The 22,142-nt window shown below is 38.6% G+C and overlaps 1 protein-coding gene across 2 annotated transcripts in view; it reads left to right on the plus strand.

Moving 5' to 3' along the window:
* Positions 1-2,840: 2,840 nt before the first annotated feature.
* The window catches only part of CD2AP (CD2 associated protein), an 86,388-nt gene continuing 67,086 nt past the window's right edge, over positions 2,841-22,142 (plus strand). For both annotated transcript variants that reach the window (XM_061398372.1, XM_061398374.1), the window contains exon 1: positions 2,841-3,288. In XM_061398372.1, the coding sequence (XP_061254356.1) occupies positions 3,285-3,288 (4 nt within the window). In that variant the 5' untranslated portion in view covers positions 2,841-3,284. The remainder of the gene's footprint in view (positions 3,289-22,142) is intronic.

The following is a 22,142-nucleotide window of genomic DNA, read 5'->3' on the forward strand; positions in this document are numbered from 1 at the left end:
TTCAGGTTGTAATTACTGCCATTCTCCAAGCCTTAGCTCAATTTATACCTTCCTCCTGAAGCTTGCCTTTATTATTGTTATTTAGTGTTAGATTCTTTTCAGACCCCATGATCTGTAACCTGCTAGGCTCCTTTGTCAATGGGATTTCCCAGGCAAGAATACTGGATTGGGTTACCATTTCCTTCTCCAGGGGATCTTCCCAGCCCATGGACTGAACCCACCTCTCCTGCATTGTAGGCAGATTCCTTACCCCTGAGCCACCTGGGACGCTTGCCTTGCCCATAGCTACACACACAACTCACTGTCAACTATCTGTTCACGTCTCTCTTCCTGCTTACACTGCAAATCTTTGAGGATAAGGGCTGGACTTCAGGTTTTTTGGTTTATTTGTTTGCTTGCAAAGGAGGGTGAACACAATACTCAATAAATATTTGTTGATTGAAGAAAGTCACATTGTTACACGGTTTCAATACAACACAACCAATATGTACATCTTTTTTAGGTGTGCATATTAATTTTTTTTCTTTTTTCCTTATTGGTCTCTGACTGTAACTGACACTTTTTGTTCTAAAGGTATGCTATGCAGTCTTTTTAGAAGTAAAAGATTAAAGGATGTCAAATGCAGGCGTATAGGAGATAAGTAGAAATGGATATTTACAAGGTTGCCACTATCAGCCAGACACTGTGCTTTGCACTGTAAAGATTTCTTTCAACAGACTCAAGAAACTGAAATCCAGCAAGGTTAATTTATCCAAAGTCCCATACAAAATGAATGGTTGTGCTGAGTTTCAGAAATCCAGGTTTGCCTGATTGATTGTGAGACTTAAAATAACACAACTGCTTTAGAAGTCACTAGACAAGAGCTGGCATTCAGCAAATGTTGCTGTCTGAGGATTGGGTTTGCTTCAACAGTAGGAGAAAAAAGTTGGCTGATTGTATATGTATACACACACACACACACATTCTGGTCATCATGCAATTCACTTCTCTGCCTGATGTTCTAGTAACTATAACATGGCTCACAGAATATAGCTCAAAATATTATCTATAGCCCTTGAGGAAGAATTAAAGGTTCATGCAGAGTACATCATGAGAAACGCTGGATTGGAAGAAGCACAAGCTGGAATCAAGATTGCCGGGAGAAATATCAATAATCTCAGATATGCAGATGACACCACCCTTATGGCAGAAAGTGAAAAGGAACTCAAAAGCCTCTTGATGAAAGTGAAAGTGGAGAGTGAAAAAGTTGGCTTCAAGCTCAACATTCAGAAAACACAGATCATGGCATCCGGTCCCAACACTTCACGGCAAATAGATGGGGAAACAGTGTCAGACTTTATTTCTCTGGGCTCCAAAATCACTGCAGGTGGTGACTGCAGCCATGAGATTAAAAGACGCTTACTCCTTGGAAGGAAAGTTATGACCAACCTAGACAGCATATTCAAAAGCAGAGACATTACTTTGCTAACAAAAGCCCGTCTAGTCAAGGCTGTTTTTCCTGTGGTCATGTATGGATGTGAGAGTTGGACTGTGAAGAAGGCTGAGCGCCGAAGAATTGATGCTTTTGAACTGTGATTTTGGAGAAGACTCTTGAGAGTCCATTGGACTGCAAGGAGATCCAACCAGTCCATTCTGAAGGAGATCAGCCCTGGGATTTCTTTGGAAGGAATGATGCTAAAGCTGAAACTCCAATACTTTGGCCACCTCATGCGAAGAGTTGACTCATTGGAAAAGACTCTGATGCTGGGAGAGATTGAGGGCAGGAGGAGAGGAGGATGACAGAGGATGAGATGGCTGGATGGCATCACTGACTCGATGGAGGTGAGTCTGAGTGAACTCCGGGAGTTGGTGATGGACAGGGAGGCCTGGCATGCTGCGATTCATGGGGTCGCAAAGAGTCGGACACGACTGAGCGACTGAACTTAACTGAACTGACTATGCCTAGTGACTACATTATTATTATTTAGTCTCCTTCGGCTGTTTTCTTCTGTTTCTGCGTTTCTCACTTCTCTGATTAAACTTATTCTTTGACTAAAGTTTTCCCCAGACAAAAGGTAGGCAGAGGACATGGTTTCCGGGATGGGGGTGGGGGGCAAGGACCATAGGGTTGTGCTCTGTTTTAACGTCTGATTACAACAATCCTATGCTCTTCTTCATATTGAGACTAGAAAAAAAAAAAAAAAAAACCAGCCAGTATTTCAGATTATGACTCTCCGGCCCTGCTCCCCATCAGGTAGCAATTTATATTTTCAAAACAGAAAAGGGTATTTAGAAAGTTGCCTTCAGCAGACAGAAACTAAAGGAATCCACTAATTGAATCCTGTAAAAGAATTTATTTTGTGCCTATGATTTTTTCTTTTTTTTCGATGAAGAAATGCTTCTAATTCATACAGAACTTTGCAAGGTAAACCGCAGGTCCTGTTTGCAGCTGGGTCTCTAAAGGTCGAAAGAAAGTGGGTTCTCTCTTTCTCTATACTCTTGCACGTTTCTCTCGCGGTCTCTTTCAGGTCCCCCGAAGCCTGCCGTACAAAAACAACAGTGCAAAGTGGGGCAGCCCAGCCTCACTTTGCCTATCAGCAAAACCTCTGTCAATCCATCGGAGGCGACAAACCACACAAAACGCCCGTCCCAGCTGCTTCGAACCTCAAGGCAGAGAAGTGACCGCAGCTACGCCGCTTGTCTCCCTCATCCGCTCCGCGCACCTGGACGCGGGCGGCGTGAGAGTCCCGGCCGTGACGTAACCGCACCTGGCAGCAGCCCCAGCGCAGCGGTGAGCCGGAACGCACGGGGGCGGGGCAGGGCGGCCTGGGGATTCTCGCGAGATTTTCCTCCTCCCGGCCCTGCTCCCGGCACCTTCCCGGCCTCTGTCCCGGTCTCCACCTCACTCTTTGGCGTCGCGTTCGAGGACGGCGGGCGCTGACGGAGCTGCCAGGGGCGGGCTCCGGGGCTGGGCTCTGCGTTGGAGCCGACGGCCAGGACGAACCGGCAGGTCCCGCCCCGTGGCAGGAGCGACCGGGGGTGGGAAAACCGCCGGCTGGGCGGGCGGGGGAGGGCCCTCCGGCCGCCACGAGTGAGGAGCCGCAGCCGCCGCCTGTTCCTTGCGGGCCGTGGGGACCGGACTGGCCGGGGAGCGCCGCGGGCGAATGGAGGCGCCTCCTTGTCCCGCCTGAGCTCAGCCGGGCTAGAGCCGAGCGGAGGGCCCGCCTCCTGCCGCCGGAGCGGCCGCGCGAGCAGCGGGAGGAGGAGCAGCGGGCGCCGGGCTGCTCCCCGCCGGAGCCCCCAGCATGGGTAAGGGACTCGAGCGCGCTCCTCGCCACCCGCTCCGACCTTCCGGATTCGGGGAGGCGGTTCCCTTTCTCGACCTCGGCGGGGAGGGGTCGGGGGTGGGGGTGGGCGTCGGTCCCTGCTCTGCCACACGGCCCGCTCCCTGTGTCCCCTCCTCGCTCTGCCTCCCACCTGGCTCATCTCGCGGAGAAGCTGGTTGCGGGGCCCCAGGCTGCTTTTCCCGTCTCGTGCTTTTCTCGCCACCTCTTTTCCTGGTCTCGGGAAAGGTGAGGGGATGGGCGAGGGGCGGTCCGATCACTTCGCCCCCCGCCCAGCTCCTCTCTGCACCGAACTTCCCTCCTTTGCCAGCCCTTTTCGTCCCAGATCCTAGTGGGTTGGGGGAAGGATGATCGAAAATCTTGACCGCGTAGCACTTTCAACGTATATATCTTCTGCGAACCTTTTTAGAGATTGGCCTTTTAAAGCGCTTTTTTGGTTTGTTAGAAAAGGCATCCCCCCCCCCCCCCCCCCAGCCTGAAACTTTCAAGGGGGTATCTCAGGGGCAGGAAAGCTTGAATATTTGCTCCGTTTCTACCCAGGCAAGTGTGTTGGCACTTAAATATTAAATCTCTTCCTGAGAACTGGATTGGAGTTGAGTAGGATTTCTGCGTTGAACCCTTTGAGAAGCAGTTTCCTGTTTGGAGTTAGACTTCCTCGCTAGAAGGGGAGAAAAGTACAAGGCCTTATAGGTTATTTACAGTGTGCTTTAAAGTTTTGTTTGGCGCTAGAGAAGGAATGTGTTGCAGTCTGGTTTGAAAGGGAGTTTTGTTGAGTAGTGTAACAATTCTTTTGATAACAAAAGTTCGATGTGGGCTAGGCGCTATCTCTCTAAAACCTTTGAAAATGAAAAGCAGTTTAAAAGAGAACTTTAAAAAAAATCAAACTGTGTCACCGTAAGGCATATGTATGCTTTGTAAGAGTAATCCCATTGTTGGTTCTGTAGTCAGAAGGACGCTCTCACTTTTTGCAGTTCAGGAAAGAATTGGTGCTGCTTCATCTCAACAAACTATTAACTGAAATTAATAATTCATGAGACTAACAAACGATTTAGAAGCAGGACAAACACAGGACTGCTGATGTGGCACCTACTGCCCACACATTGTCTTGTGGGAAATGCTTTAAGCATAGTGTTTATAAACAGTCGCAGTAGCTCTTTTGTGTTTTCCTAGACTTTACAGTTTTATAATCTGTCTCCCTTTTGCTTTCAGGTAACTTTTGTGCACAAAGTGCTCTTAAACTTAGAAACAGTAAAACCTTTGTTACTTGGGACTTTCCAGTGAATTTCTAATTGATTAGTTGAGCTTACTGGGTAATTGAGGGTTTATCCTTTAAGCTTCAAATTATAAAACCACTTTGAGTGCAGATCATACTAAAATTAAATGTGTAATTCTTTTCTGTTTTAAATAGGATGTGAGTATAATTAAATCTTTTGATGACCTAGGGTCATCATTTGTGACCTTCAGTTACTGTGGTTCGTTGAGGATCTATCTGTTGGATTGTATATAGGACTCCTGATCAGATTTCTTTGCATTTTGGAGTAAGTATTTTTTGTGCTTCGCTGTTGGATGTGCTTGTTACTGTGATCAGTGTCCCCCTTCACCCTCTCATCACCAGTTTTTCTACAGCATTTTTTTCCTGCGGAAATCAAATTTGTAATTCTGCAAAGGAAAAAATGAGTTGACCCTTATTTGGTGTGTGAGGTCTTCTTTGAGAATAGCGAGTGTCCATCCTTGCCACTTTGGAGTGTCTGTTTTGGTTGTCCAGAGGCCTTCACTCAGTGACTTTGCTGTGTTCTGCCTAGGTGAGTTCTGCCGTATTATCTTAGTACAGTGTGATGTTTGAGTACTCAACTGGACTGTCCAGAATGTATTTTAAAGTTTGGTTACTTGGGGGCATGTGCAGTTAATTTTTGAAAGGTATTTGTCAGACGAATGTGTACTTTAAATTTATTGGTCATATATTCATAATAAAACTGTCAAAATCATTTAAGGAGTTTTTTCTTTAATATAAGTCTAAGGTGCTTGATTTCACTGTCATAAGTCTTTATTTCTTATGTTTTGAGATGACAGCTTAAGGGATTCCCTGGTGGTCCAGTGGTTAGAGATCTGAGCCTCACTGCCAAGGGCCCTGGTTCAGTTCCTGGTCAGGGAATGAAAATCCCACAAGCCCTGCAGCATGGCCAGAAAAAAATAAAGTAAAAGATGATAGCTTAAAATACTTACATGATATTTTATCTAATTTATCACGAAATGAAAAATCTTTAATTTCTTCACTTTGAAGTAACTTGGATAGCCATTAAGTGATGGTTCTTGACATTTAGGTGGTACAGCGAGAGTTAAAAGCATGGACTCTGAACTGGGACAGTTTAAAGTCAAATCCTGGCTCTTCTGTCTAGGAGCTGTTGTGACTGAGCTTTAGTTTCTTAATCTATAAATGCGATAAAACTATCAACCTCAGGTTATTAGGAGGATTGAATGAGTTAATACTTGTAAAATGCTTAGAACAGTGCCAGTGTAGGTTGCTGTTATTTTCAAATGATGAAATAAAATAAATCAATAAAATAAATTAAAAAAATAAAAATTTTCAAATAAATTTCCCCAATTCTTGCACCAACTTGAAAAAAATAATGCTCAATGTTTGACCTTTATTATCTTTAAAGGCCAGTGGGATGAAATGATTTTGTACCAATGCAGAAATAGATAACTTTCAACGTTTGGTATATACTGTGAGAAAGTCCAGCGTTGGTAGTAAGGTTAGTAGAGTAGGAAAAACTAAGTGGAATGAGTGCTCGTAGAGACTTACTTGAAGTTTATCTTTTAAGCACTGTTTTTAGTTTCGACATTTGGTTAAATGTGGGAGAATGCTTATAAGGAAATTTGAGGCATTCTGTGGGAAAGAATTTGGGGAGAGTGTTAGCGAGGTGGAAAGACAGTACTTATATTTCTTATTGGGAAAGTACAGATCTGCATTTTGGAGTGGAATAAGACAGAAAGCAATTGGCACAAAGTGTTACTATATGTAACTTCTGATTTTTGAAAAAATAAGTGGATTTTAAGGACTTGATATTTCTGAATTTTAAATAAGGTTATGAACTTTTCACATATGACATATAACAAGTCAACATGTTTAAATTATGAGGCAGTTAATGGACAGAAACACACAGTTGGTTTAGAGATAATATGTACAATTCTATAATACAGACATGTATTTCTTTGGCTCATTGTTTGGAGAAAATCTTGATTCACCCAGATAAGTAAGGGCAACTAGAAATTGCCTGCTAGTAGCTCACCTTTTAATTTCAGGATTTACTTCAATTAACTAATCCAGAACACAAAAGTGGAATATTAGGGAATTTTGTTTCAAAGTTGAATCCTAGTAAATAATCAGTTGTATTCTTTAATTAGTAAGTACTTGTAATCAGATTTGTCTTAAGTGCTTCAAATTTGGATAGATATAATTCCATAAAATCACATTTAGGGTGAAAATACACATTCATAATATATTTTTCCATAAAAACCAGCTTGAAGTTTGCCATGTACCTCTCTAAATGAGGGGTTAGCCAAGTAAGATGATGTCTTATTAACTTAATAAGATGATCTAAATTTTAGGACATTTAAGATAACACATAAAGTGCTTTTGGTTCATTCCATGTTGTCAATCAAAAATACCTTCAAATTTTTATTTGTAAGTAATCCAATCTGTGATTTCTTTTTCTCTCCTCTTCTGTGTCATGGAATACCCTCTATGAAATACCTTTTAAGTATGATACCATTTTTAATGTGTTTTAAAAGTGGTGTCATGTCAAGAGGTTGAACATAGGCAAAGAAAGAGGTGAAGATTCTTGATTTGGGTGGGAGAAGGACAGCTGCAGAAGCTGTAAACTGGTGCAAGTTGTGAAAGATCTGAAAGCTGTTGGAGTTTGTATTCAGAAAAGAAAGGGGAATAAAACCTAATATGATGTGATTGAAATTTAGGTAAATTGGTAATCATTATGATGGATCTGTGACTTTGTTAATTGTGAAGTTTGATATCCAGCTATTAGGCAATAGTTCCTCAAGCGGAATTAGTTCTTTTTCAATGGAGAGGCCAGAACACTCGCCTGAGAAATCTGGATGAAGGTCCATGTATGCCTGTAGTTAGCCTCTCAGCATGAAGAATACATTCTAGCAAAAGCCAGTGCACAGACAGGTGGAGTTGGCCAGCTTGGCATGGTGGTGAGCAGCAGGCACCCTGGAGAGGTTCAGACTGGTATCTTGGAAAAGGGAGGAAATGGGTTTTAGCAGTAGGCTTTAGAGAGCTAGCAGGGGAGAAACAAAACCAGTCAAGGTCCACATTTCTTATGAGAGATAAAAGGTAAGGTATTTGTTCCTGAGAACAAAAGTGAGCTTAGTTATTGGATTGTTTAGGGTGAGCCAGGTAGTAATATTGACAAGGTAACTGAACTCTTATTAAACTGTTGATCTTACTTATTTTCTGCTTGGCACTGCATCAGTAGCTGAATCTGTGTGTGTGTTACAAGTTGTCCTGGGTAACTGGGATGAAAGGAGATTTTCTGTCTCAGTGCTTGAGGATATTTCTTGCTCACAGTTTAGCACTTCCTCTGTTTACTTGGTCGCAGGGATTTGATACATCTGCTCTTTTTTTTTGGCTGCCTTTTTCACCTGTTCCTCTCCTTTCTCACCCAAGACAAAGCAGATTACAAAATTTCAGTATACCCTTCTGTTTGAGAAACAAGTGTACAATCCTTAACAGTTTTAAGTAGTTTTAGCTACCAATATAATAATAAATGATAGAGTAAGCCATAAGAAACTTGAAAGTACTACTAATTGTTCCTGAACAATTTCACTGAAGTGGTATTAGGTTAGTTATTAGAACGACCTTTCTTGGTTTTGCTTTGTTTTTTAGTAGAGTATATCTGCCCTTTTCAGTCCTCCCTCATGCTCCCCCACTCTATATTATCCACAGCTTTCTTTTAGGTTTGCTTATATTGGATAGACGTTCAGACTAGTTCACAGTCTTTTATCACTACTAGTAAGCGTATAGGAGAAGGCAATGGCACCCCACTCCAGTACTCTTGCCTGGAAAATCCCATGGACGGAGGAGCCTGGTAGGCTGCAGTCCATGGGGTCGCTAAGAGTCGGACACGACTGAGCGACTTCCCTTTCACTTTTCACTTTCATGCATTGGAGAAGGAAATGGCAACCCACTCCAGTGTTCTTGCCTGGAGAATCCCAGGGACGGGGGAGCCTGGTGGGCTGCCGTCTATGGGGTCGCACGGAGTCGGACACGACTGAAGAGACTTAGCAGCAGCAGTAAGCGTATAGAGTTCCCTTCATAATCTACTAGGGCTTCTCTGACCCAAGACTGTGCTATACTTTCATTTTTCAGTTATAATCACTTGGTTTTAGCCCCAGGTGAGTTAGGTATTTTCTTTCTAGGGTCTCAGTGTTTCTTCTTTTGGACTAAATGACATTACCTCTTTTCTGTTTCTTGGGTTTTGTTTGATAGTTTCTGAAGACCTCAGTTGCCTGAATGTTCTATTCTTTGATTCTTTTATTTCAACTGAAAGCATGTTTACTGGTTGTTTGTATTTAAAGGAACTTGTACTCTTACAAGTAACTCTACTGTTTAAGTATTCATTATTCTAAAATGATACCTAGCTTAAAATGTTGATCTAGTGTCAGATATGGCAGTTTTATGGACTCTTTCCTGGAATCTCATTATACTATATCGTTCCTTTCCATTGCCTCCAGTAGACTTGTGTTTTTAATCTTTAAAATTTTGTTTACTTACTCCACTTGCCTTCATGATCACATTTTACTTCTCAACTAAGTTTCAAAGCAGAAATGACTAACATAGGATCCTGAATTCCAGTGACTATTTTAGTGCCATGTAGCTCTGGTTCTTTTTGATGATCCAGTGTCCAGGTAATTCTTAGGGAGTGACTGTGACATCTAATCACTAGGAGTTCCCAGTGGAAAAATACTTTAAGTGTGGTAACAATAACAGTTACCACCAACATGAAGAGAAAGGTTCTGCCCAAGGTCAGAGAAAAGAGCTTTTTGTCAAAGAAAAGAGCTTTCAATGAGAGAGAGATAAATCCAGAATTATTTGTCTTACTGTGAGGAATGTGATTAATGGTGTGTTCGGTGTGAGGAACATTAGGACACATACACATCCAGTGGTTTACAGCAGCGTTAGAGGTTGGGCACGTTATTAAAGTCATTTGGATTTCAAAAATTTCACACAGGAGATTCTGATGTACATGCTCCCATGTCTCCTTCACTCCAGTTGTTGATAAGTGTCATCACTGGGTTGGGATGGCTGAGTGTTGTGAAAGGAATAAGACATCATAATAGGAATAAAACTTAGCTCACGGATCACCAGAAATCCATTTAGAAAGGGAATTTAGTACATTAAGAAAGTATCAGTGTCAGAAATGTCAAAATATAATAGAAGTATAAGGAAGATTAGGATATAGATTCCTGCATTGGAAGTCAAATAGGATTTGTTCGTTTCTCTTCATTTGACCAGTGACGTCATGAGTCCTTGACAGTAGCCAGGATATTTTTTTCTCTCCTCCTGGTACTGAACCTTTAGAGTGAAGCACACCTTCATTTGAACTGATTTCTTCAAGATCCTTTTACCTGAAGTACTAAAACCGTACTAACCTTCTTAGTGTCTATCAGTGCCCCGGTACTGAGGAGGTCAGAATTTACTTAACATCTAGGCTGACTTTGTTAATTATCAGAGTTCTATTCTTACAGTATATGTATTTATCGTGATTATTATAATAATCAAGTGCCAAGTTGTTTGCTTTGGTTTATAAGTATAGAATTTCATACATTTGTACAATTGAGATCATCTAGTCTTGGCTGAAGCAGCGTGTAATGATTTTAGGAAACATATTTAAAGTTGGTCTTTCAAATGTATGGGCTTCTCTAGTGGCTCAGACAGTAAAGTATCTCAGGAGACCCAGATTCAATCCCTGGGTCAGGAAGATCCCCTTGAGGAGGGCGTGGCAGCCCACTCCAGTGTTCTTGGCTGGAGAATTCCATGGGCAGAGGAGCCTGGCAGACTATAGTCCATGGGTTCACAGAGTCGGTCACGACTGAGCAACTAACACACTTTCAAGAAAATGTATACTCTTCTATGTTTTTTTCCTAATTGTTGTTAGACTTAATAGTTAGAATGTGTTTTACTATCAGGGGTTTTTTTGTTTTTAATTAGACTTTAATTAAAACTCCTGTTCTACTGCAGCAGAAGGTGCCCTGATGCGTATTTTGCCTTGCTGCTTTGGAGGGTGCGTGTGTGTGCACATGTGCATGTGTTTAAGGTGTTTAAGATGAAGACTCCATTTTTTTCTTGCCTCTTAATTAGACCATTTTTATCCAGCACACTTTTTTGAAGCAGTTAAAAAAATTACCTTACATGATGAAAACAAATCTGTCGATGAATTTTCAGAATGAATGTCAAATGTAAAGGCTATTAAATTTCTAGGTAACCTCTTTCCCACAAAAATTGCCTAAATTTCTTACATTCTATGTAACCCAACTGAACTTATGATTAGAACCTTACAGTTTAAAGCCTAAATAAATGTCAAATGTAAAGGCTATTAAATTTCTAGGTAACCTCTTTCCCACAAAAATTGCCTAAATTTCTTACATTCTATGCAACCCAACTGAACTTATGATTAGAACCTTACAGTTTAAAGCCTAAATAAAAATTCCTATATTATTACTGTCTTTTATATGTAATAATCTTACTTGCCTGGAACTTATGTATGCCAGAGACCCCATAATTTATTTTATACTATTAAAAAAACTTAATACTCTTAGTAACTCACAGAAAATTGGGAGCTTGCTGTGTGTTCACCATGTTTGTGATTCAGTAGTGTTTTAATTGGAGTAACTGGAGTGGATGAGGTCTCACTTTCTTTTTAAAAAACAGTTGACCATTGGTTTGAACTTCCCAGGTCCACTTATATAGATTTTTTCAGTAGTAAATAACACAGTACTATAGGGTCTTCGGTTGGTTGAATTTGTGAATGCAGAACTGTTGGTCCAAAGAGCTGACTATAAATTATATTTGAATTTTCAACTGTGAGGAAGATTGGCACTCCTAACCCCTATGTTGTTCAGAGGTCAACTGTGAACTCTTTAATCTTTCCTGTATGACTCACTGAGACTCTTTAAGTCCCTTTAGTAGAGAATCAGTAATCAAGGATATTGAACATCTTGTCAGGTGGATCTGTAGCTTGCCTACTCCATGAATGTTAGAATGAGGTTACATATTTCTACTAAATAAAGGGGAAATTGCTTATTTTTCAATTGAGAGACATTTCTTTATGATTCTCCTGTTAAATAAATTTAGGCATAATTTGCTTCAAAAAGTTTGTTTAAAATAACTTGAACAATGTTGTTGAACTATAAAATTATATCATCTTAAATGGGTATTATGAAGCAGCTATACATACGTTCTTTGAGGCATACTAAATTGATAAATTACATATATAATTAAAAATTTTCTAGTAGCTGTGTTAAAAAATACAGGAAAGGTGAAATTAAATGTTTTGGATATGTTTTTTTCAACATGTTCAATATAAAAGTCATTAATTTGTGTACTTTTTTTCTGTCTTTGGAATCTAGTATGTATTACACATTTATAATCAGATTGGACTAGCCACGATTCAGGTGCTTCATATTACCTGTGGGTGGCGGTTACTGACTAGAGGATGCAGTTTTAGAATGTAAATCTTAAAGGCTTTTGTGAATCTAGTGAGAGTATATGTGAAAACATTTTATAAGTACTATGCAATTATAAATAGTTATGTAAGGAATTGAACTATTATAGGTTTCTGTAAATAAACCATTTTTGGCCTTTACCAATTAGTTTTTTATTAGATATTTAATTATTGATAATTTATTGTGATTAAATAACAAGTGTATATTCTCATCAGTTCAGTTCAGTCGCTCAGTCGTGTCCGACTCTTTGCGACCCCATGAATCGCAGCACGCCAGGCCTCCCTGTCCAGCACCAACTCCCGGAGTTCACTCAGACTCAAGTCCATCGAGTCAGTGATGCCATCCAGCCATCTCATCCTCTGTCGTCCCCTTCTCCTGCTGCCCCCAATCCCTCCCAGCATCAGAGTCTTTTCCAATGAGTCAACTCTTCGCATGAGGTGGCCAAAGTACTGGAGTTTCAGCTTCAGCATCATTCCCTCCAAAGAAATCCCAGGGCTCATCTCCTTCAGAATGGACTGGTTGGATCTCCTTGCAGTCCAAGGGACTCTCAAGAGTCTTCTCCAACACCACAGTTCAAAAACATCAATTCTTCAGTGCTCAGCCTTCTTCACAGTCCAACTCTCACATCCATACATGATCACTGGAAAAACCATAGCCTTGACTAGATGGACCTTTGTTGGCAAAGTAATGTCTCTGCTTTTGAATATGCTGTCTAGGTTGGTCATAACGTTTCTTCCAAGGAGTAAGCGTCTTTTAATTTCATGACTGCAGTCACCATCTGCAGTGATTTTGGAGCCCCCAAAAATAAAGTCTGACACTGTTTCCCCATCTATTTTCCATGAAGTGATGGGACCAGATGCTCTGATCTTCATTTTCTGAATGTTGAGCTTTAAGCCAACTTTTTCACTCTCCACTTTCACTTTCATCAAGAGGCTTTTGAGTTCCTCTTCACTTTCTGCCATAAGGGTGGTATCATCTACATATCTGAGGTTATTGATATTTCTCCCGGCAATCTTGATTCCAGCTTCTGTTTCTTCCAGCCCAGCGTTTCTCATGATGTACTCTGCATATAAGTTAAACAAGCAGGGTGATAATATACAGCCTTGACATACTCCTTTTCCTGTTTGGAACCAGTCTGTTGTTCCATGTCCAGTTCTAACTGTTGCTTCCTGACCTGCATACAGATTTCTCAAGAGGCAGGTCAGGTGGTCTGGTATTCCCATCTCTTTCAGAATTTTCCACAGTTTATTGTGATCCACACAGTCATAGGCTTTGGCATAGTCAGTAAAGCAGAAATAGATGTTTTTCTGGAACTCTCTTGCTTTTTCCATGATCCAGCAGATGTTGGCAATTTGATCTCTGGTTCCTTTGCCTTTTCTAAAACATGCTCGAACATCAGGAAGTTCACGGTTCACGTATTGCTGAAGCCTGGCTTGGAGAATTTTGAGCATTACTTTACTAGCGTGTGAGATGAGTGCAATTGTGCGGTAGTTTGAGCATTCATGGAAACCCCCTAATATGGTTTAAAAATGAACAAATTTAAATATTTATTACCTAAAAATTGTGGATTAATTTACACATTGTTCATGAATTTGTGTTACTATTTTCTCTCAAAAGACTTACATTTTAACTGTATTACACCTTGTTCTTTTACTCATTTATCAGTCAATAATAGGGGAATCATAGGATTTTTTTTTTTTTTTGAGGGGGTGAGTTCTATAAAATTTGACAAAAATTTATTGGTATTTTTAAAAATCTGGCTTCAAATGTGCTTAAAATTAATTTCTAGTGTTTTTTCAGAGTTAATAGTGGATTAAAAATCTGAGGAATATTTAATTGAATTTTCCAACTTATTTGCTTTTTAAGATTTTGTAAATTTGTTGTTTTTAGGATTTATTATTTTGGGAGGAGACATCACATGCACATAATTTGTTTTGGGCTAATTCTTAATTTTTGTGAGATTGAAATCCTTTTTTGTTTTTAAACTTTGCTTAAGGTTGTTTTTGGGTGTCTGTCACCTATTGATCTGATTTAGTAATGTTTAAAGGAATGCAATGCTATGTAAAAGCTTCTTTATACCAAATTTTATTTTCTTGTCTTTTACTGTGTGGTAAAAGTATATGATACTTTGCATACTTTTCACACTCTTATGTGAAATACAGAAAGGAGAGGTGGGTTTTGTATGATATCTTAAGAATGACTGCATTTATTTATCTCTGCTCTAAGAAATGCTGATTATCAGTTCTGTGTTTAACAAGCTTGAGGAAGTAAATTATAGAAATTCTAATATTATGCATATAGCTAAAAGGTTGCAAAATGCCAGACTAGATGAATCACAGGTGGAATGAAGATTGCCAGGAGATATCAACAACCTCAGATATGCAGATGATACCACTCTGATGGTAGAAAGTGAAGAGGAACTAAGAGCCTCTTGATGAGGGTGAAAGAGGAGAGTGAAAAAGCTGGTTTAAAACTCAGCATTCAGAAAACTAAGATCATGGCATCCAATCCCATTACTTCATGGCAAATAGATGGGGAAACAATGTAAACAGTGACAGACTTTACTTTCTTGGGCTCCAGAATCACTGTGGACAGTGATTGCAGCCATGAAATTAAAAGATGTTTGCTCCTTGGAAGAAAAGCTAAGAAGCTAAGACAAATCTAGACAGCATATTAAGCAGAGACATCACTTTGCTGACAAATGTCCATATAGTCAAATCTATGGTTTTTCCAGTAGTGATGTACAGATGTGAGAGTTGGACCATAAAGAAGGCTGAGTGCTGAGGAATTGATGCTTTTGAATTGTGTTGATGAGAAGACTCTTGAGAGTCCCTTGGATTTCAAGGAAGTCAAACCAGTCAATCCTAAAGGAAATGAACGATGAATATTCATTGGAAGGACTAATACTGAAGCTGAAGCTCCAATACTTTGGCCACCTGATGCGAAGAGCTGACTCACTGGATAAGACTCTGATACTGGGAAAGATTGAGGGCAACACGGGAAGAGGACGACAGAGGATGAGGTGTTGGATGGCATCACTGATTCAAAGGGCTTGAGTTTGAACAAACTCCGGGAGATAGTGAAGGACAGGGAAGCCTGTCATGCTGCAGTTTATGACGTCACATAGAGTAGGACAGTGGTTTTTTCATTTCTCCATTTATGGTGAAGATAGTCCTGGAAATAAATTTCTGGTAAAGATGTTTGGTTTATGGTAAAAAAAAAAAAAAAAAAAAAAAATTAACCCTGAAAATAACTAAAAATACTAAAAATAAATAGGAAATAAGATGTGGAACCATTATAAAGTGTTTCTTATCATACAGCTACTTCTTTGGCAATAAAGCTTATAGGGAAGTGTGTTTCTGTTCATTTTTGTGTAACTTTCTATATTTTGACTTTTCTATAATAAAGGTTATTACTATAATAGTTGCTATAATATAAATAAAGTTAGGTCCTATAATTATATAGGTGTTATGATGTGAATAAGGTTAATTTGACATACCCAGTTAGATGATGCCATTGTGCTATTTATCTGTATTGTATTTATCCAAACCAAAGTAAACATTCCCTAGTGAATGTTCTTATTGCTTAAACCTACTTGGAATTTGTGTGAATTATTTCTTCATTAGATGGTATTTCATTATCAAAAAAATATGGAATTATTAGTGCAGAACAGTCAAAACTTTTATAGTGTTATTATCTTAAATATTTTTGTGTATGATCTTTTAAAAAATTAGGGATTTTTAAGAGTTTTAAGTTTTCAGATATTTTTGTTTTAAAAAGATCAATATTTTTAAATTAAGTGTTTAAAACATATTCCACCAGAACTACTCCCCCAATTTCTTCTTGCAACCAAGTTGTTACATAAAAAAATTTTTTTGAGGATTTAATTCTTAGAGTGGTTTAGTGTACTTTTTAAATAGTTCACTTTCTTTTACTTCATTTTCATTCTGGGTTTTCATAGTTGTCTTTTTGGTTCTTACAAACACTTTCAATTATTAGTCTTCCCAGTTTTCAGTTTGTTTGCTTTAGTTTAGAAATTTCTTCTTTCTCTATAATTTTGATATTTGCTTCCATTTCCTTCTCTCCTGCCTGTCTACTTCCTTTTGTTTGTGTGTGTGTGAAGAGTTCTCTTTTACTCAGTTGGAACTGTGGGATATGGTATGAGATGAACATCTGTATGTAGTATGTTACCCTTATACAGAGTTTTGTGGCGGTTTTGTGTTGACATTTGGGGCCAGAAACTACTTGCTAAGAGTCTATCCTGTGTTTTGATGGGTGCTTAGCAGCATCCCTAACCTCTACCCAGTAGATGCCAATAGAATTGCCTGAGTTTTAACCACCAAAAATGTCTCCAGACATTCCAAAGTGTCCCCTATGGGGCAGAATTATCTTGGTTGAGAACCATTACCCTAATATAACTTAGTTTTGAATTTATATGTTCTAAATATAGTTGTCCTGAGAGACACTGATTTGCTGTTTTAGCCCCAAACTTACGTTTTCTGGGGCAAAGCTTGAGGTTAAGACCTCACACTGTGGACTCTTTACTGGGGCCAGGGGGATCAGGTTCACAAAGGCTAATTTTTATTGAATGCTTATTTTAGAATCTGTGGATCATGTGGTTTTTCATATTACATCTATTTATATGACAAATTAGATTTTCCAAGATTAAACCTATCCCATGATAGACCTTGCTTAGTTGTAATAGCCAATTATCTAATTATGCATTTGAATTCCCTTTGTTGATAATTTAGAACCATTTCTATTTGAGCGAGTACATTTTTGGGTGCAATCTTTGGTCTGAATAACATTCATATTATTTCAAATACTGATTATTTTTAAATAGTGAAGCTTTGTAGACTTATTTTGTGTTCTATAGAAGTTTTGAAAAAGCCTTTAAAACAAGCTTTTTTCTTTGTAACTTTTTATGAGGTCATTTTTTAAGACCACTTTCTGATTTTATTCCTGGATTGATCTGTTGATTTCTAAAAATTTGTTGAGTAACTAGTTTTTCTTTAAAATAGAAATTTATCCATTTCATTGAGATTTTTAAGCTTGGAACTTTAGGGCATATCCAAGAACAAGCCTAGTTTCATTAAGTTCTCACATCCCACTGGACGGCTGAGTCTGACCCAACTCTGCAGCATCTCTTTTTAGAGTGTTGAATTGACAGATCTCTTTGTGTGTTCTGTAATCTCTTGTGGCTCCGGTTTATTTTTCATTGCTCATCCTGATAGGCTTCTTTGAGGTATTCAGTCTTTTGAGATGCTTTGGAAATGGGTTGCTGGATGGGTTAGCCATAACAGTGCCAGTGCCATTTGAGATCACTTGGTGGAGTGCATCGGTTAAATGTACATATTTTCAATATTGGCTGTTAGAAGGGCTATTCATGTATTGGCAAAAAAATAAACCCAGATATCTAGGATGAATTTATTTTGAAGTTCACTGACTTCAGAAAGATCTGGTTCACTTGGCTCTAATAAATGAGATGCTGGTGTTTTTTTAATATAGTTTGATTATCTGAGAAAAATTAAAAATAGAATGCTACTTTAACATGTACATGCAAGTAGCTCTGACAAACTGATTTTTAATGAATTAAGTTAATTTTACTGGAAAAAACATGGATTGTTGAAAGTTGGACTTTGGAATAAAGGTTTTAAGTGGCTAAAATATACGAAAGTCAACTCTGTTACTCTGCAAGATGACAAAAATAAAGAGTAATTTAATGAGGAATTCATTGTACTGAGAGGCAGGCCTGCTTGGTGTAACATTACGGAGGTAAAATTTTTGTCTGACTTTTTTGGCTTTTTCATTTTTCTAAAAACATTTCTGTAGTTACCAATCCTTCTTTCACAGCTTGGTTTAGTTTCACTGCCTGTATCATAGAAGGATCCACCTCATAAAAGAAGTCAAAAGCTGTCTTGAATAATCAGCACCCTTCTGCGAGATTATCTCGTGTCAGTCTGTTTTCTGGCACTGCTGTTTCTATGTCATCTTTCTCATTGTCTGCTTTGGAAGCATTCCTATTAATTCCTGTTGCGTATTGTCTATTAGCTCTTGAATTTCTCCAAGATCCCTGTCTTGAAACCCTTCATCCTCCACTTTTTTTTTTTTTTTTTGCCGTATCTATACTCTTTCATGGTTTCCTTGATTGGCTCTGTTGTAAATGCTGTTAAGTCATTTACAACATATGGACATAGTTTTCTCCACTGGGAATTTTTTGTTTCAGGATTGATGGCTTTCATGGTTTTTTAAAAACTTAACAACAGTGGCATCTTCAGTGGTGTAATCCTTCCAGACCTTCATGATCTCTGTCAGGGTCCTCTTCTGTGAGTGTTGCCAACCTATTCTGTAGCTTTATGTATGATGAGCCTTAAAGGTCCTTTGACCCCCTGATCTAGAGGCTGAATTAGAGACATTGTGTATGAGGGCAAATAGGTAACTAACGCCTTCATTATTGAACTCATGGGGTCGTTGTTCAATAACAATGGCCAGGGGACATTGTCCAATAACAGAAGAACTTTAAAAAGTAGTTCTTCACTGGCCAAATACTTCCTGACTTAGGGAATATGTCAGTGGAACCAGTCCTTTTTCTGGATTGGATTCTCATCCAGTCCTTCTTGTTTTATAACCAAAAGATTGGCAACTGATGTTTATCTTTTCCCTCAAGGCTCAAAAATTAGTAGCTTTATAGAGGAGGGCAGTCTGGACCATAAACCCAGCTGCATTTGCACAAAACAGTGGCGTTAGCCAGTCTCTTCCTCTCTTAAATCCTGGTGTTTGCTTCCTTCTCTTCCTCCCTCTCTCTCTTTTTTTTACACTAATAAATATCCTTTGTGAATCCCCCCGCCCCGTCCCAGAATAGGGCACCTTTGTCTGCAGTAAAAACCTTTTCAGACAGATATCCTTTCTCCTCAGTAATTTTCTTAATGGCATCTGAGAACTCTGCTGCTGTCTCTTGGACAGCAGAAGCTGTTTCACCGATTATCTTGACATTTTTAAAGCCAAACCTCTTTCTAAAATTATCAAATTATCCTTTGCTGGCATTAAATTCTCCCAACTTCACATTCTTCATCTTCCTCTTGCTTTAAGTTTTCATGCAATGATTTTGCTGTTTTTCTTGAATCATACTAGAGTCTGTTGGTATGCCTTTCTTATAGCAATCCTGAATTAAAAGTTGCATTTTCGATATGAGTAAAAAGTGCAAAGTTTTCAACTGTATGCTGGGACAGCTGCAGTGAGTGACAGCTTCACAAATTTCCTGTCTTTTATTTTTTAAATTTAATAATAGTCCTTACCCTGGATTCATTTATCTTGAAATGGAGGTCAGTCGTAGCTACAGATCTCAATCTGGTGCATATCAAATAATTCAGCTTTTTTTGGCGTCACAACTTCTCTGTGTTTCTTGGGAGCATTTCCAGCATCAGTAGAGGCACTTTGTATCGCAGAGTGATATTTCACTGGATGACTGTACCAGTTTTTTTTTTTTAGTCCATTTGTCTATTGAAGGGCATTTGGGATTTGTCTAGTTTGTGGCAGGCAGTTAAGAACAGGGCTGTTGTAAACATTTGTGTATAGGTTTTTAGGTCAACATAAGTTTTACTTCTTCAGAGTATGTATAGTTTGGAGTCATATGGTAAGTGTCTATTTATGTGAAACTTCCAAGTTTTTCCTGAGTGTATATACCTTTTTTTTTTTTTTTGCATTGGCACCAACAGTGTATTAAAGTGTCACTTGCTTCATGTCTTTGTGGTTTTTTTGTTTTTTTTTTATGTTGCTGCTGCTGCTGCTAAGTTGCTTCAATCATGTCCGACTCTGTGCGACCCCATAGACTGCAGCCCATGAGGCTCCCCCATCCCTGAGATTCTCCAGGCAAGAACACTGGAGTGGGTTGCCATTTCCTTCTCCAATGCATGAAAGTGAAAAGTGAAAGTGAAGACGCTCATTCGTATGTTGCTGCTGCTGCTGCTAAGTTGCTTCAATCATGTCCGACTCTGTGCGACCCCATAGACGGCAGCCCACCAGGCTTCTCTGTCCATGGGATTCTCCAGGCAAGAGTACTGGAGTGGGGTGCCATTGCCTTCTCTCTCTCTTTTTTTTTTGTTAGCCATCCTTAATAGGTGTGTAGCAGTATCTCATGGTGTAGAATTGGGAGATTTCTTCTTTAAATTTTGCCAGGGAAGCCATCTGGCTCTTGGGATTTCTTTTTTGGAAGGCTTTTAACTACAGACTCAATTTAAAAATAGTTATTCAGACTCTCTCAAACTACTAAACCTCTGTGGCATTCTGCATGAGTGTGTTGTTTATACTGCTGCTGCTGCTAAGCAGCTTGTCGTGTCCGACTCTGTACGACCCCGTAGATGGCAGTGTCTTGTTTATAGTTTTCTTTTATTATTTTAAAAATTAATGTGAAGTCTCTGGTGATACTCCTTTTAATTCTTAATATTGGTAGACTGGGTCTTCTCTCTCTTTTTTTCCCTTGATCATTCTTAGAGATTTATCAATTTTATTGACCTTTTCAAATAAGCAATTTTGATTTCATTGTTTTTTCCCTATTTTTCTGTTTCTCTGGTTTCAGTTGAACATTTTATATTATTCAAATTTATGTCCTTTTATACTTAAAATTTTCTTTTAGTGTAGGTGCCCTAGAGTTTACAGTATATGTTGATTACTAATCTAAGTTCACCTTTAAATAGCACTGTCCCACCTCATGTCAAATGCAGATCCCAGAGTATTCCCCATTCCTGTGTCTTTTATGATATTGCCGTCATTCATTTATCTATATGCTAAAAGTCACCCAGTACATTGTTACTGTTACCAATTTAAACTAATCTTTTAGATAAATTAAGAATAAGGAAAGTTAAAGATTTTGTTTTACTTCACTTATTCCTTTGCCTTTACTCTTTATTATAGATTCACGTTTTTGACCTGTATAATTTTCCTTCTATTTGAAGAACTTCTGTTAACATTTTCATTGTAGGTCTGTTATTTTTGTTTGTGTGAGAAAGTCTTTATCCTTTTCTTTTAAAGATAATTTCACTGAATATAGAATTCTAAATTGGTAATTTTTTTCTTTCAACAGTTTAAATAGTTTACTCCACTCCTTTCTTGCTTCAGTGTCGCTGAGAGAAGCCTGCTGTGATGCTTTTCCTTGTTCCTCTGTCGTTAAGGTGTTTTTTTCTTATGGCTTTTTTTACGATTTTCTGTGTCTTTGATTTGAATATGGTATACTTAAGTGTAGGCTTTTCCTCTTTCTTTTTGTCCTTTGAGTTTCCTGGATGTATGGTTTGGTTTTGGTATAGGTTACTAATTTTGGAAACTTCTCCACCATTATTACTTCATTTATTTCTTTTGTTTCTTCTTTCTTCCTTTTCTTATATTCCAGTTATACATATGTTATATCTTTTGAAATTGTTGGATGAAACAGAACTTGGATGTTCTGTTTTGTAAAAGAATATTATTTTTATTTTTATTTTTTTTTGTTTTTTTAGAATGTCTTGGTTGTACATTATATGTACCTTTACTGAATATCCTAAATTGTTCTCCAATATAATTTTACCGGAGCTATCCTTGGTAGCTCAGACTGTAAAGAATCTATTTTTATATTTAGTTCAAGAAGTTTCTGTCGATCTGTCTTCAAGCATCTTGACTCTGTTCTTGGTGGTGTCTGGTTGGTAGATGAACCTACCATTGGCATCCTTTATTTCTATTACAGTGTTTTTTGATTTCTAGCATTTCCTTTTGATTGCTTATCTTAGGGTCTTTATCTGCTTACCTTACTCATCTTTGCTTACCTCTTTTTTTTTCCATTATCACTCTTAATATATTTAAAATTCTCAGATTTCAAAAAATTTGTTATATTTGAGTCTGGCTTTGACTCTGGGTTTGTCTTTGTGTTTTTCTTGCCTTCTGAGTGAATGATGTGTAATTTTTTGTTGAAAGTTGGACATGCTGTATTAGATAAAAGGAGCTGAGATTAATAGGTCTTTTGTGTGAGGTTTTATAGTAACCTGTCAAGGAGTGTACTCTCTAACATTGTTCTACCTGTAGTTGCCAGAGGCATCAGATTCCTTTAGT

Source organism: Bos javanicus, chromosome 23 (genome assembly GCF_032452875.1).
Source record: "Bos javanicus breed banteng chromosome 23, ARS-OSU_banteng_1.0, whole genome shotgun sequence".
In the NCBI taxonomy this organism is placed as follows: Eukaryota; Metazoa; Chordata; class Mammalia; order Artiodactyla; family Bovidae; genus Bos; species Bos javanicus.